This window comes from Xenopus tropicalis, chromosome 2, assembly GCF_000004195.4.
Source record: "Xenopus tropicalis strain Nigerian chromosome 2, UCB_Xtro_10.0, whole genome shotgun sequence".
NCBI lineage: Eukaryota > Metazoa > Chordata > Amphibia > Anura > Pipidae > Xenopus > Xenopus tropicalis.
Window position 1 is genome coordinate 155778159 of NC_030678.2, and position 15717 is coordinate 155793875.

Here is a 15717-nt window from a genome sequence, read left to right on the forward strand (position 1 = left end):
GGAGCAGGCTGGTTAAAGTCGATCTTTTGTTAACCCAACACATCACTAGTTGTGGGATCAATAATTCAAATTTCTAGGGATTTGGGGGTTTTCCAACAAGGGTGAAGACACACAGAGCTACTAGTAGCAGCTACTTGTTGTGGCTACTAAAACAGACAATGCTGATCATTTACTGATAATTGTCTCTACGTGTGTTTTAGCAGAGGCCATTCTCAGTATTGTCTGTGTAAAAGGTATTTTCTGAAGTTTAGTAGCTGTAAAAAAGTAGCTGCTACTAGTAGCTCAGTGTGTCTGCACCCTTAAGGGAACTGGAAAATATCTTAAAAGGACAGATTTGCTGGTTTTTTGTTTTTTTTTTAAATTTTGTCATCTGTATTTTGCTTTTTACAAGGAAACAAAATAATCAAGGTTTAAGTACATCCAATACCTATATATTGATACTGGGGGGGAATGGTCCCAACTGTTTGCGAATGGAACAGAAATCTTAGACTGTAAAGGTCCCCATACACTTTTGGGAGATGATCTTTACCCGATATCCCCACCTATGGGTGGGCGATATCGGGTAGCAAGCTGCTTTTAAAAAAATAAATAATCCGATCGTTTGGCCCTGGGGCCAAACGATCAGATTACATTTGCGGCCATGGGGCAGTCGGTTCGGGGACCGCATCAATGAGCCGATGCGGTCCCCGATCCGACTGGATTTTCGAACCTGGCCGATCGATATCTGGTCAATTTCAGGCCAGATATCGGTCGGCCAGGCCGCTTGTTTCTGCCCATACACGGGCCGATTAGCTGCCGAATCGGTCCAAGGGACCGATATCGGCAGCTTCTATTGGCCCGTGTATGGGGGCCTTAAGCTTCACTGGGGCAGGGACTGATACGAATGATGTATATCTCTCAATGCATTAACTGATGCTTTGCCTGGGGGTCTGCACGTTTATATGTAGACATAAGTCTGCTAACAGTATACTGTTTCAGCACTCCATATACCTTCCCAGATTCTTCAACAGGCTTAAACAGTGGCATGCAGAAGGCTCAAGAATCTGTTGCCACTGTTGACCTACAAAGCTCTGTACAGGTATGGGATCCCTTATCCGGAAACCCATTATCCAGAAAGCTCCGAATTACGGAAAGCCTGTCTCCCATAGACTCCATTATAATCAAATAATTGAGAATTTTAAAACTGATTTCCTTTTTCTCTGTAATAATAAAACAGTACCTTGTAATTGATCTCAACTAAGATATAAATAATCCTTATTGGATGCAAAATAATCCTATTGGGTTTAAATAATGTTTTATTGATTTTTTAGTAGGCTTAAGGTATGGAGATCCAAATTACGGAAAGACCCCTTATCCGGAATACCCTTGGTCCCGAGCATTCTGGATAACGGATCCTATACCTGTATAAACAACCCCCTTTAGCCCTTTGTTAAGACTGCATTCCAGTGGCCAATATCAATAAAACAAAGAAGATAAAAATGCAGCAATACTGCATTAATTTAGAGAGTGCTGTCATAGGTCAGCAATAAATAATGCCCCAATGTAGTTGAATAAGTCCCAACAGGAACAAATGCTGCCTACAGTAGGGGATAACCAAGTCTGCGCCTACCAATGGGTCAAGTGCCTCCTAAGGGGTTTAAATTTTGCACCCCATAGCACTCCAGCACTTGCACTTGTAGAACTGGGAAATGAGCCTGACCATATTGTTGGCTATGGGCAAATACCAATGGCACTCTGCTATCCAGTACCGGTGATGGCATGGTACATTACAGAACAGAACCCTCAAACCTGGGCAATCACAGCAGGCTCAGTGACACTCCAGTTATTTTTTCCCCCCTTGTGTTACAAAAAGAATCAAACATCTACACACAGGTAAAGTCATGCTTCATCAGCGGCCAACTCACCAAATCTCTATGTAAAACCCAGTTTGCATGCAGGTAGTGAATTCCATCTAAAATCTGATAAAGTAGTGACTTCACCATTCCCCGAGGTAACTGCACAGGTTTCTTGTTTGCTTTCGAGGCCCTGTGAAATTTGATTATGTGCTGAAAGAAGCAGAAACACGTTTGAGCTGTGAGAACAAACATTGGGAAGTTATTTTCATTAATTTCAAGGCTTTCATTTAATCTTCAAGGTTCACTATGGTGAAGCCACACACACACTTCAAAGCCCTCTTGCAATTCTTCTTTGCCTGCCTGGGTGACTATGCCATTGTTCAGTACACATAAAACAGCAGTTGGTTGGCAACACAAGGCTATTTGGCTATTGCTGAAATACATGTCCTCTAAATCAGTACTGTCTAACATCGGTGGTATCGAAGGCCGGAATTTTCGTGGCCTACATGGAGGAGTGCTGATAATGGAAGCCAGTTTTAACCACTCCCCCTTTTAAGACCACACTCGTGTTATCACAAGAGCTTTTAAGACCATACCCACATTAATGGTGGTAACACAGCAAAAATCCAAATGTGGTAGGTGCCCACTGCAGGGATATCAACCATCATTCATATGTGAAAGAAGTTTATTTTGTTATATTAAGACACACCCTTAAATCCATATGCCTCCCCTGTGGATAGAACAGCAACCCCTAGCACATAATTACACACCTTAGGGACCATATAATGACTATTTCCAAATGCTAACACACTCCCAGAACAAACCCCTGCCAGGTTCACCACCCCAACAGGCAGCACAGGGCAGGCAGAGTATGGCACACACAGGCAGCATAGGGCAGGCAGAGTATGGCACACACAGGCAGGGTAGGGCAGGCAGAGTACGGCAACACACAGGCAGGGTAGGGCAGGCAGAGTATGGCACACACAGGCAGCATAGGGCAGGCAGAGTATGGCCCACACAGGCAGCATAGGGCAGGCAGTACATTCAGTGACACAATGCTGGCACTACTCCTACAGTCTTGTCTGTAGGTGTGAACAGGGGAACTATGTGCATGCTTACAGTCTGAGCCTTAGTTGTGAACAATGCAGACACTAAAAGGTGTGAACAGTGGAGGAGATTAAATGTATAAACAATACAGGGGTTTACAGCCTGAATTTGAGGTGTGAACCATAGAGGGGGCCAGTTTATCTCAGTAGTGATACCATTTAAATCTTACACAAAAGGTAAGCCAGACCGATAGGGGCCACAGGCCGCCAGTTGGACAGCACTGCTCTAAATATATCAGCTGTACACTTACAGGTTGCCAGTGCCTGCAATGCATCTAAAAGGACGTTGGCACACATGACACAGACCTCATAGATGTTGGTGTCTGGCCAGGATAACCAGAATCACATAATTATATCTAGAAATTACTTGTCACTATAGTAAAAGAATTAATGGGGCTGCTAAGGTGATCTGTGTTCATGCAGGGATTACTGGGCCAGATTTTCTAAAATTGAAAATTCCTATATGGTCCCATATAGCAAGCCAAAAAACTGTTTCTGTAGCTGTTCATTCCCTTCCAATTTTTTAGTGAATGGTTTACAGAGGAATAACAATCAGAAAATGGAAACGAGAATGTCGTGCTTCTTTAGGGACAGAATGAGGCCCTGTTCAGAAATCCTACACCTGATCCTTGCAGGAGGCATGAATGGCTGTAAGTAGCGCAGCCAGTAATGGGACTGCATTCTAGTGGTAGTCACGCTGATGAAAGGCAAGATGCTGGAATACTGCCGCCTTAGAAGTGCACTTTCAAAATCCCTTTTCAAAGAATCCCAGCCAGAGGCGGAAGCTCAGTGCTGGCATGTGATACAGTAACAGAGGCTTAAGTATACTTGAGTGAAAGGAGAAGCTGGCCCATTGAGTTCAGTCTTGGGGCTTTGCTACCATCTTTATCTGCCTTGTTTACTTAGAGCAAGGAAAAGAGCTCATTACAGAATGGAGCACCAAGCCAAAAATCTCCTTCCGCCCTCTAAGTAAAAGCCATAGAAGATCCTGAACAAGAACAAAGGTGGGCCGCTGATTCCATTTGCAATAGCCAAAGAAAGCTTTGTAAGGGGAAGAATGCCATACACCTGCAACAACATCTTTGCGGCTCAGACACACACACAAAAGCAATTAAACGAAAAGCTGGCACTTTACTCCTACAACTCCCTTATAGGCAAGGTAAAACCCAGAAGGGATTCTGATGAGAAATCTCATTACTCTGATAAGTGAAAAATAAACAGAACTCAGAACTGCTCCCAGATGCTAAAGGAGGCACCGCTGAGAATGGCTTGTGTTTTCATGGTTCCATAGGGAAATATTTATAGGGAGCGACATTCTTCTCGGTGCAAGGTTACATATAAGGAAACAAAACAAAAAAAATGTACATGGAACAAGAGACATTCAACAAAGGACTCCCTATCCAGATGCTTCTCTCTTGGAATTTTATCTTTCTAAAATAAATACATTTATTAATGGGTCATTGCTGTGGCCGATAATGGTTGCTGGGAATAGTAAGTATTTTGTGTGGTATGTCCGGCTTAGCAATCACTCCAGCATATAAACAAAGATCTATCAGGATTCTTTGGTTATTGCATGTGGGGGGGAAAAGCGGCCTAAGTAGGAGTTTATGGCTAAAATGTTGTTTACCTATTAAACACGGACACATTTTATCTATTTTATGAGCATTTAGGGATGCACCAAATATATCATTTTTTTTAAATTTGACTGAATTAGTCTTTGTCCAAACTGTAAATTTGTATATTCAAATATAGGGAAAAAATTGCATCAATTGTGAATACAAAAGAAAAATTCAGGTTCAGTTGCCCAGAGCTTTAAAGTCATATAGATTTTAAGGAGAAGGAAAGGTACAACGACTGGGGGGTGCCAAAATATTAGGCTTACCTGAAACCCTGGGCTGGTGCTCCTGTTGGGAGAAAACCGTACCAGCCCGGGGTACCTACAATCGAGCGATCATCTCCCTTCTGTCTATGCACTGCACATGCACAATAGAGTGAAAAGCCGCACTTTAACAAGTGCGACAACATTTTAGCACCCCCCAGCAATTGTTCCTTTCCTTCTCCTTTAAGGGTTTGGATTCAGTTTCGATCTGGCCTGATCTTAAACCAACAGAATCCCAAACCGAATACTAGCTTTGGTGCTTTAGCTCTATCCACATTCACATTATCATTTTGCATTCCAAAAAGTTGCATGGTTATATTACATAGGGTGAAGGGGGGGGGGTTTGAAATGGCCAGTAACAATTTTAGAACTCTTATGTGCAAACTGAATGTAAGAAAATATATAAAAAGGTAGTTCTGAGCACAATAATCAGAGCCCAAGCATTCTAAAGGGGATTTACTGAAACAGTTTACAAGAACACCATTCATTGGTTAGAAAGTTAAGACACAGTGGTAGCAAATGCAAGTTTACCTTTAGTATTACTGTAAATGTCACCTATCCTCAAAAAAAATGTTTAGTAATAGAGCCTGCATGCCAACCGGAGTGCAGGAAACAACTTTTTCAAGGATAGGTGCCCTTTAACATACCATTACTAAACACAAAAGAAGCAACAACCTGCTAAGAGCAGGCTCAGTAAACCTAAAAGTGGTGCAGAATAAAGCTATACCCTACAAGGCTGGGAAGGCAGCATGTAGGTGTGAGACGTATAAGGTATAAAATCATATTGTACAGGCAATGTCCTTACCCATAAGTCATGCTCTGCAAAGTCAAACAGAAGCCAGACTTTCCTGTCAGCGTGCGAAAGGAACACTTTCTGTAGGGAAATTACATTTGGATGTTTCAGCTCCCGCAGAAGCTACAGAGAAAGAGAATAAAAGACAATTATTAAAACAATTTTGTCTCTGCAAACAGAAATCACAGTGGGCTGTTAGTAAGGAGGAGCTGAATACAGATCTGGAGCCTGCACTAGGACACACATGGGGAATGCAGAGCAGCTGGGGAAAAAAATCCTTAAATTCCTATTTAATTCACTGATCAAGAGGTGAAGGAAATACAAACAATCCTAGCAAACCCATTCAGAGGCGTTTGTAAGATGCCCTGTACGTGGCAAGCATGTTTTGTATCGTGTTTGACACTCCCATGCAACAAAAATATCTTCGTTCTTGCCTGGCCCCATACCCCACATATTTTTAAGGGCTGGACTTGTGCATGAATATAGGATTCATTCAAAGTGTCCCTGACACATCTTTTATCTCTTGTAACTACAGGTATAACACGTAATCTACAAGAAAATATAATACTGTGGGTTTGAGACCGGTACAGAGGGGCCCATGGGACAGACGCATTTTTAAAACGACGACATGGACAGGAACTGAGAGGAACAGCTGCAGGGGCCACAGGTACTCCCCATTCTGCTCTAGGCTGCCAACACTGGAACAGTTTTTAATAAACACAGCAGGTGTTGCCGGGTACAGGCGTAACAGACACACAGGCATGGCAGTGACATTTGCTTTCATGGGATAACATTGGCTATTTCTAGTTTATAGGTCAAGCCTAGACAGCTTTGTTTTGTACACCTGAAAGCTGCCTCAGTCACGGAACAGATTATCTGGACACCAAATATCCAGAAGACTCGGAAAACCAGAAGTGCCGTTTTCATTTTTGTACGATTTGCTATGATATGCTAGCATAAATCCATGTTGATGGCAAACCAGTTGTATTGTGGGTTTTTTCCTCCCTTTTTTGTAATGATTCATATCATTATAATCTCAATTGCCAACAGATTTGCAGTGCTGCCTTTAAACATGCACAGGGCGCATTATCTAATTTAACTTGGCCATGCACGGGATGATATTGCCCTGATCTTGCGCGATTACAGCAGAGGTGTGTTGGCTTATCAGTGGGACTAGCGCATTGGGATTCAATCAGATATGAATAGGAAAGGCTTGAAAGTCCCACTGGGTGCAGCCCTTTGACAATGAGTCTAAACAAAGTCTTTGTGTATTCTACTAAAGGGCCAAATGACCGGATAAGGCACATAAGGCCACCACTTGGCTAGCCAGAGGGAAAAAAAAAAAAAAGCAGATCTATTCATGCATGATACAATTTTAATGTCTTACCAAGATGTCTGTTGGGGTCATAAATATAACCTAATGGGCCACATTGGGCTTATGGGCCTCCTGCTAGGCCACCTCCACGTAGGGCAGCAAGTTATTTTGCTCTTCACAGTTTCAGCACAGGGCGAAAGGAAATACAAGGCATACCTTACTGTACAGCACACAAGGTATTTTCCACTCACTGTGTCAATTCTTTAGAGCAGGTATTTGAAATATGAAAGTGCCGACAGATGGCAGCTGTCTTAGTTAAAAACAGCAGCGAGGCCAAAGTTTAGTCGTTAGCTTCTCAACCTGAACACAGGCACCCATGGGGGAAGTATATCTGATACAGGGCATACAGCAGCACATATGCACTGTATTAAAGTATTATTCATGTACCCCCCTGAATACAAGTTAAAATAAGAAGGGGTAGCATCAAAGTAGCCTTGAGAGGAAAGTTCTGCGACGTTGGCAAATTGTTGCGCAGCATATGCCATCCCATCAGCGATTTACATTCTAGCCGGTGGGATGGCATTTCGGGGAGATTAGTTGCCTGTGACAAGGGAGATTTGTCGTGCCGTCGACTAATCTCCCCGTGTGTCACGGCCCTTACAGGGGACACAGGCTTTCTGAGTAGTGGTGGCAGTCATTGGTATTCAATGTCTTGACCACCCACACTGCATCATTTGTACTGCATATATACCCTCTGTTCGCCAGCACCATCACATTTTCCTAAAACAAATAGCTTTCATCCGGTTACCATTTTCCCTTTGACATCATCAGGGACATTTACATCTGCAAACAGCACGTGTGCTTTAAAGTTCATGCAACCAAGAATGCAGGCTTACAGAGGCAGAATTTACTTTGATAATAAGTTCTGCTTGGATTGAGCACTAATGGTTAAACAGAGGTCGGTAGGGGGAAGTTAGGTGAAAAAAAAAAAATATGTTTCTCCAGCAGAGTGCACAGTTAGCACAGAGTTTCTATGGAACTCATCAGTGCCGTCTCTTCACTGGCTGCTAGACTGGAGGGTGTGTTTAGTAACCTGAGTTGAGAAGAACTGAGCATGCTCAGTAGCCAAAAGTCAAAGCAAATGCCTAAGGGAGGGGGCCGAGTGGGTTAGAGGAAAAGGAATCTTAAATGATTAAGGGGATGTTGCAGCCTTACTATTAACCTTTCAACAGGAGTGGCAGGTAAAAAGGCTGTTCACCAATTATATTTTTTTTTGTGCAGGGTTTACATTTCCTTTAAAATTTCCCTCACCAGCATATCAAATAGCAAAACGGCTGATATAAAGTCTGACTCCAGAGGACAATGAAATTTGTTAGTGCAAGGGAGAAGACACCCTTACCCCTAGGGTGCAGAGACACAGAGCTACTAGTAGACTAGTAGTAGTGTTGTCTAAGGGCTCTGGCACACGGGGAGATTAGTCGCCCGCGACAAATCTCCCTGTTCGCGGGCGACTAATCTCCCCGAGTTGCCATCAGTTGCCATCCCACTGGCGAAAATGTAAAATGCCTCGCGAGGCAACTTCGGCGATTTGCTGAAATCGCTTGCGCAGCGTGTGCCATCCCACCGGCGACAAAATTTGGGGAGATTAGTCGCCTGCAAACGGAGATTTGTCGCGGGCGACTAATCTCCCTGTGTGCCAGAGCCCTAAGGCAGGGTATTTTCTGGTGTTTAGTAGCCTTGAAAAAGTAGCTTCTACTAGTAGCCCTGTGTGTCTTTACCCTAAGAAGGAACAAACAGACACACATTACAAAGAAATAAGCAGGGTATACCTGGACCCTTGGGTATAATGATTTACAGAGGGTCAAATACAGCAAGTGCCTCTGCTAATTTTTGCAACACCAGGACCAAGGCAAATCTTGCCATGATAACCACTTGTTTCCTGGGGTCTGTAGTACTGTGGTTGCCAGACTGCAACTGAAGTTAATCACAAAGCCCTTCAATAATGACACAAATAAGCAATTAATTAGACAAGTGGAAGGAGGCTCAGAGATGAACCACCCACAATACTAAACCATTCCTGTCATTACTGAAGTGCTTAGAAAGGAAAAGCCAAGCACAATCTGAAAACAGTACAAATACCACAAACCCCAGGGGACAAACTGGTAGTTATCATGGCAAGACTGCAGCCATGTACCATCAGAGAGAAGGAGCAGCATATGGTAAAGGTGGCAACATTAGAAGTGGACAAAAAGAAGTGCACAAGGTATAAGGCAGTGAGAAGTAAAGGATACATAAGGGGTGCAAACAAATAGTAAAAAAAAAAGAGAGAACTCAAGGATGAGTGAAGAAGAGAGCGCAAGGAATAAGTCAAAGAGGAATGGAGAAGGGAAAGAGTGAACAGTGAGTAGATGAGTAGGGTAGGGAAGAATGAAATGGGCAGTGTGGTATTTGCCTTTGGACTGCTGGGCTCTGTGCTTCTGAAATATTGTGGGTAGTATTTGCAGTATTCCGGGGGCTCTTTATCTGTACTGCTAGAATATTCCTGCAATGCCGGGGTACTGATACTTTGTAGAAGTAATTTGCAAACGCCCCAGACAAAAGTGCCAGAGCGCAAAGAGCAAGAGTTCTCTGTATGCCTCTCCCAGCCCACCCCTCATGAATACAGCATTGCTAAATACAGGTAATGAACATGGAACTTGGGTCTGTTTTTGTTTTATCACTTTGCACTGACCTTTGAAAATGAACACCTCCTATCTGCAAACATGAAGTCACTGAGGCGTGGGATCAGTTATTGCTTGCCTAGTGGCCTAGTCTAACAGCACTAAAAAAAACCCAAGGACTGTAGATCATTTTTGCCTGTCAATGAAGACTGCTCCATACAAAGTATATATGGCAGCTTATGCTAATTTATATACCTGCAAATGGGACTATGTTCTGCATACAAGCCCACACTGCACTGGATACAAGAAAAAGAGTAACAGATACATTAAATACACATAAAACACACATGTGAATCTAACTTAAAAGACGACATTCACACTAATTTCATGGTTATAAAAGTATTACAAGAGAAATACGAACTCAATTACTGCACTGCTCCTTCCAAGGCTTCCCAGTGCTACAAGCCAATGTGTTCAATAACAATGTGAAAAGAAAAAGATAAATTCTACTTACTGCAATTTCTCTGCATGCAGACATAGAAATTCCAGTACCTTCTATTTGTTTTAAAGCATAATCTCGGTCATCTCTCCTATGAAGAAAAATAAAGAAAAATATATAAACACCATTAAACATGCACCAAGGCACAGCATTAATGAGATAAATACTTCAGTCTAAAATTCAATTTCAGTCTCTACAATAAATATTCATTTGAAAATGTAAATGACTAGCATATAAAATGAATGCATATTTTGACATTTAAAAATGTCAAAGAATAAAAATAATAATAATGAGTGTAACCTCCTGCAGAAAATAAAAACCATTCCCAGTTATGACAGAGAATCCCTTAAGCTGTGACGCTCGCTCCCTCTCACAGCACTGCCTAGGGGGAACAGCAAACCCGGCCCGAACGTAAGGGTGGCAGTCTGACACAGATGAGATAAGCCCGGCTCCATAGGACTTGTTATCCTTCCTGGATGCTCCTCCTGTGCTTTGATTCAAATCCAGGGTGAGCAGATCCAGAGAACGGAGACTTTTGCATCAAGGTAGTGGTTCCTAAACTGTGGCTGAATGTGTCTCAGCCTGAAGGCCTCTAAGGGTGAGATTTGGGGAAAAATTCCCATTTTCTTTTCGAAAGCCCAGTTTGGATGTCATTTGGGGTTAGTGCTGTGCAGGTTGACCCACAAGCCATAGGGCATACAGGTTTACCCTTAGGTCAGGCCAGTTAGGTTTGAAATTTGGGCAACCATTGCGAGATCTGGTTGGGTGCAGGTCTGACTGGGGACATACACTCTTCCTCTTCTCTCAAAGTTTTCCTGTCTTGGAACCTAAAGTACGTGACAACATATTGCTATATATCAGTTTTGGGGTGAGAGCTTATTTGATGACCGAGGTATCTTTGTAGTTTTGGCTATTTTTTCATCTATGTCATTTTTTCATCTACTTATAATACCTTTGTATTATAAGTTATGTGGTCAACAAAAAATGGATCCACAACCGACCCTAACCTGCCCACTCCTAATCCACTTCTATTTACAGACTCACACCTGCCCTGCCCCATACGATATCACAAAGTGGGCAGGGTGGAGCAGGCACACACCTATAAATAAGAGGTTGGTGGGGGCGGAATTAGGGCATAGTAGGGTCACAGGGCGGAAGTAGGAGCTCGGCCCAAACCCACCTACAACCCACAAATCTTGTACACATATCGGCCCAGACCTGCCCAACCCACACATAACTCCAAGGGGAACGTGAATTCCAGAACCACCGCCTTTCCATCAAAACCAGATCACAATCAATCACCAATAGAGTGTATTCCAGAAGTCACAGAACCAGATAACTGCCCTGGAGTCACATCTGAACTATAGCAACAAAGAACTGGGTTAGAAATGCTTCACGTTACATTTTGTGCTCCTTTAGTGGCCCAAGGTGACCGCAGTGAAGGTCTGCGTCTCTGAAGATGCCACCAATCAGTTTTGCTGTAAATTTAAGGCACATGCTCCTGGCTACTGTCAGTTAACTGAGCTTAGGTGCCGAATCACAAAATATAAATATCACCAATGCACGGCTGATTAGCAATTCAGAGATAAATTACATGGCCGCTTCTACAATAAATGTAACCTTCCTGCTGCCAATTTTTTGATGATTTTGGGTGACCCCTAAGCTCAGCTTCTCAACAGCAGCCCAGAACACACTGAGCATGTGCAGTGTCACTGACACTCAAATATGATAGGATCAGAATATGGGCAGTTGCTGTGGACAAGTTTAAACATGGATTATTACTAAAGAATCTCTGGGTTGGGTGCGTAAAGTTCAGTATACCAAATACAGTTGTCCTTTAAAGGGTATTTTTTTTAAGGTATAAGGCAAAAGGACTAGTGTTTCATTAAGTGTGAATTTGCCGGATAATGCTTTTATTGTTGCAAATGCAGATTTTGCACATTTTTTTTATGCAGACAGAAACTTATAAAGTGCTTTTTGTTGACTGCAGTGCAGAACTCATTAAACACAACGCTTATTTCTACTAGACAGCACTTTCACAACATTTTACTTTGCATGTGCTTTCCTGAAATCTGTTCATTAGGAGTTGTGCATTTAAAAGAAATAAATAAATAAATAAAAGAAATAAAAATAACCATGGACTCAATTACCTGGAAAAAACAGAACATTTTGCTTATCCATACTAGCTTGTTCTGCAGAAGGGCAATTTTCAGAATTAGATTGGCGTAGCACGACTCCAGAGATAACCATCCCGCTTGCAAAATTACATTAAATGATATCAATGGATGATCCAATAGAAGATCAATAAAACCTTCTAAACTAGGGTCGTTTAGCACAGATTCTCAAAAAAGGCAAAACGTATAGGACCTCTAATGATGTGAGGGACGTTTAAAGAACACACTAGCAGGGATGCACCAAATCCACTATTTTGGGATTCAGCCAAACCTCCAATTGGCCGAATACTGAACCAAATCGGAGTCCCAATTTGCATATGCAAATGAGACAACAGAAGGGTTAAATAGAAGCACCTGTTTTGCACATGCTTAAAATCTTTTTACTTCCATGTTCACATGGCCAAAAGTCACATGATTTTAGGGTGAAGACACACAGAGCTACTAGTAGCAGCTACTGAACGCCAGAAAATACCCTGCAACAGACAATACTGAGAATTGCACGTTGAGACAGTTATCAGTAAATGGTCAGCATTGTCTATTTTAGTAGCCACTACAAGTAGCTGCTACTAGTAGCTCCATGTGTCTTCATCTTTAGGGTGAAGATACACAGAGCTTCTAGTAGCAGCTAATTGTCACAACAACTGCTGTTCATATGACATTCGCCCTTAAGGATTCGGATTCTGTTAGGCCAGGTACTTGGACTCCGCTGAATCCTGCCGAAAAAGGCCAAATCTTAAATCCTGACCTAAATCCTGGATTCACTATATCCCTACACACTAGTGCCGGGTTGTCAACTAAATACAAACCTAACAGTTTACACTTCAAAGTGCAGAAATGCAAAACAAAACATATAATGCAATCAAACATGAGCAGCAGTTTTAACATTGTTTTAAATGGCATGTTAAACATTCCAGGCATTGCCCCTGCAGTGAGTAAAGTACATAAAGTATTAACAAAACAATGTCCGTACTGCTCCACCCCATATATACTATGACAAGGCAAAGTAGAAAGCACAGAATCTGCAGTGCCATATTCTAGCATTGGTGGAAGCCATAAGACACATTTATTCCTATTTGTATTATATGCATTCTTAAAGGCTGGATACAATATGTAAAATTTTCATAGGATTAAACTGACTGCATGTTATAGGTTACACTTCACCTACACAGATATGGGAACCCTTATCCACCAAGCCTTCTAAATTCCTGAGAATTCCAAGTACTACACTAAAGTTTGAAAGCATGACTGACCAATCATGCATGACGGGCGGGACATTTAGCCTCCTCCCTTTAGGGCTTTATCAGAAGAGCGGAGGAAAGAAAGGCAAAAATGAATGGGAAGTTAAGCGTCGCACATTTTCTGAGTCATTAGTTAACATTGCTAACTTATTTATTAGTTATTATTTCAAAGAGTTGATCTAGGGGTTAACGCCACCTCTCTGCACCAAACCATTTCCCCCACAACAGGCAATAGCTAGAGACTGCACCCTGGTTGGGGGAAACAATAATTGGGGAGGGGAAAGAGTAGGAAAAGCCCCCTGCCTGGGGTGAGCTCTCGATGCGGGCAGCCATATTTCCTCACGTGCATGTGCTTAATGAGTGAGCCTGGCGGCTTGCTTTATGAACGCTAAAAAGTAATCTAAATAATTCCCTCTTTCCTTTTGGACTGTGTATTTGTTGTGATTTATATCATCTGTTTAGTTACAGTCTCTTGGGGGGGGGGGGGGGGGGGGGGGGGGGGGGAAGAAATAATGCGACTAGAAATGTTGTACAGGTATGGGATCCATTATTCGGAAACCCATTATCCAGAAAGTTCCGAATTACGGAAAGGCTGTCTCCCATAGACTCCATCAAAAGCAAATAATTCCAATGTTTTCTCTGTCCACAGCAGCTCCCTATCTTCTAATCTTGTAAGCCAAGCAATATAAGTGTCTGTGACATTACACATGCTCAAAAAGGCTATTCCTGAGAAGCTAAGCTTAGGGGGTCAGTAAAAACCAACATATTCACCAAGCCCATAACCTTTTTTTTTTTTTGCTGTGAATCGGCAGAAGAGATGGGGAGCTTTTGGGGTATCTGCAGAGGCACAGAATTTAATAAAAGGCTGGGTTACAGAAGCAAAAGCCATTGGGTTATAGTTTTTTTTTTTTTAGGCAAAAGTAGTCTTAAGAGTTATTTTTTTTTTTTTGTTACTGCAGCATTTTCTAGTTTAAGTAATTTCCAATGCATTTCTGGCTTGAAAGCATTAAAGATTTAAGTGAAGAGGATTATTTTAACTCGCTCCGGGTTTGCAAATAAAATTTTAAAGCAGAAAACTTTGTGCTGAATTTTTTAAACAGAGCAATGTTGCTGTCGAACATGTGGGAATAGAAACATGAAAGGTCTTTGAAGCTCTTTACAAACAGATTTTGGAGAGGGTTTGGGGGTTTAGTTGAGCTTTTTTATTTCAATGACGATATACAAGGCTCTACCAGCATGGGCATCTGTTATAGGTTATTACCACCTCTTGTGCAGCCAGAGTAAAAATGGCCTTATGTGAAAAGGGCTCATTCAAGACCAAAACAATTCACAAGCAAACACGGCATGCAGTTAGGTCTAACGTGTCTTTAGCATAGCACAAAAACAGCTCTCTCAAAATAGCTTTATTTTGCATTCTAAACCATTATTCATGTGCAACCAGCATTATTGTTTAATGACATCCCAAAAAGGCGAACCCTGACCATTTTACATGGTCTGTGCTGTGTTTATGGCTCCATATCATTTAATTTAATGTGCCTCCTCCCTAAAGGTGCCCACACACCTAAACATGCATTTGTTTGGTAACCTATGCATAAGGTCAAATAGGGCTCATCTGGCACGAGGTGCGGCACTGACAGGCAGAGGCCAACCATGTCAATATGGCCTGTCATAGGGCAAGTTGCAATTACAGGGACCCCATTGGGGCTTTCATCTGTTGCCATTCTGTAGATTGTTAGGTGATGCTTAAATGCCTCTATTTAATGTAGCACAGAGACCTGCTGCAATTCATCTGGAAAGCAGTGTGCAATGTGGAATAATGGCAGATTGTGCCCTCTTATGTACGTTGCAGCCTACCTTTTAGTTCCTAAATGATCCCTGTAGTGTGACAAAATCTGCAACATGCAGCATGGAAAGAGTTAAAACCATAACACCACAACACCTAGGCCTAATTGTAACTAAAATACCAGATAGTTCCAGCTCACTTTTTGTATGCTATAGAATGGCCCATCCATAGAAAAGTTTCCATTTTTCACTAACCCCTGCAAACATAAAACTATTGAACTGCGAGGCTACAATTTTGTTATTTTTTTTTTTATTTCTTATTACTTTTCTTTTCATTCAGACACTCTCATATCTTCCACTCTCTCATTCACATACTTTCTGGTTGATTTGTACCCTAGCAACCAGACTGCTGATGAATTTCCAAACTAAGGAGATT

At 42.0% G+C, this 15717-nt stretch overlaps 1 protein-coding gene across 1 annotated transcript in view; it reads right to left on the reverse strand.

Annotated features, from left to right (window-relative positions):
• The window catches only part of cdk8 (cyclin-dependent kinase 8), a 48227-nt gene that overhangs the window by 18709 nt on the left and 13801 nt on the right, over nt 1-15717 (reverse strand). Inside the window, exons 2-4 of the mRNA NM_203915.1 lie at nt 10103-10178; nt 5626-5736; nt 1905-2045 (exon numbers count right to left, since the gene is read on the reverse strand). Of these exons, the coding sequence (NP_989246.1) occupies nt 1905-2045; nt 5626-5736; nt 10103-10178 (328 nt within the window). The remainder of the gene's footprint in view (nt 1-1904; nt 2046-5625; nt 5737-10102; nt 10179-15717) is intronic.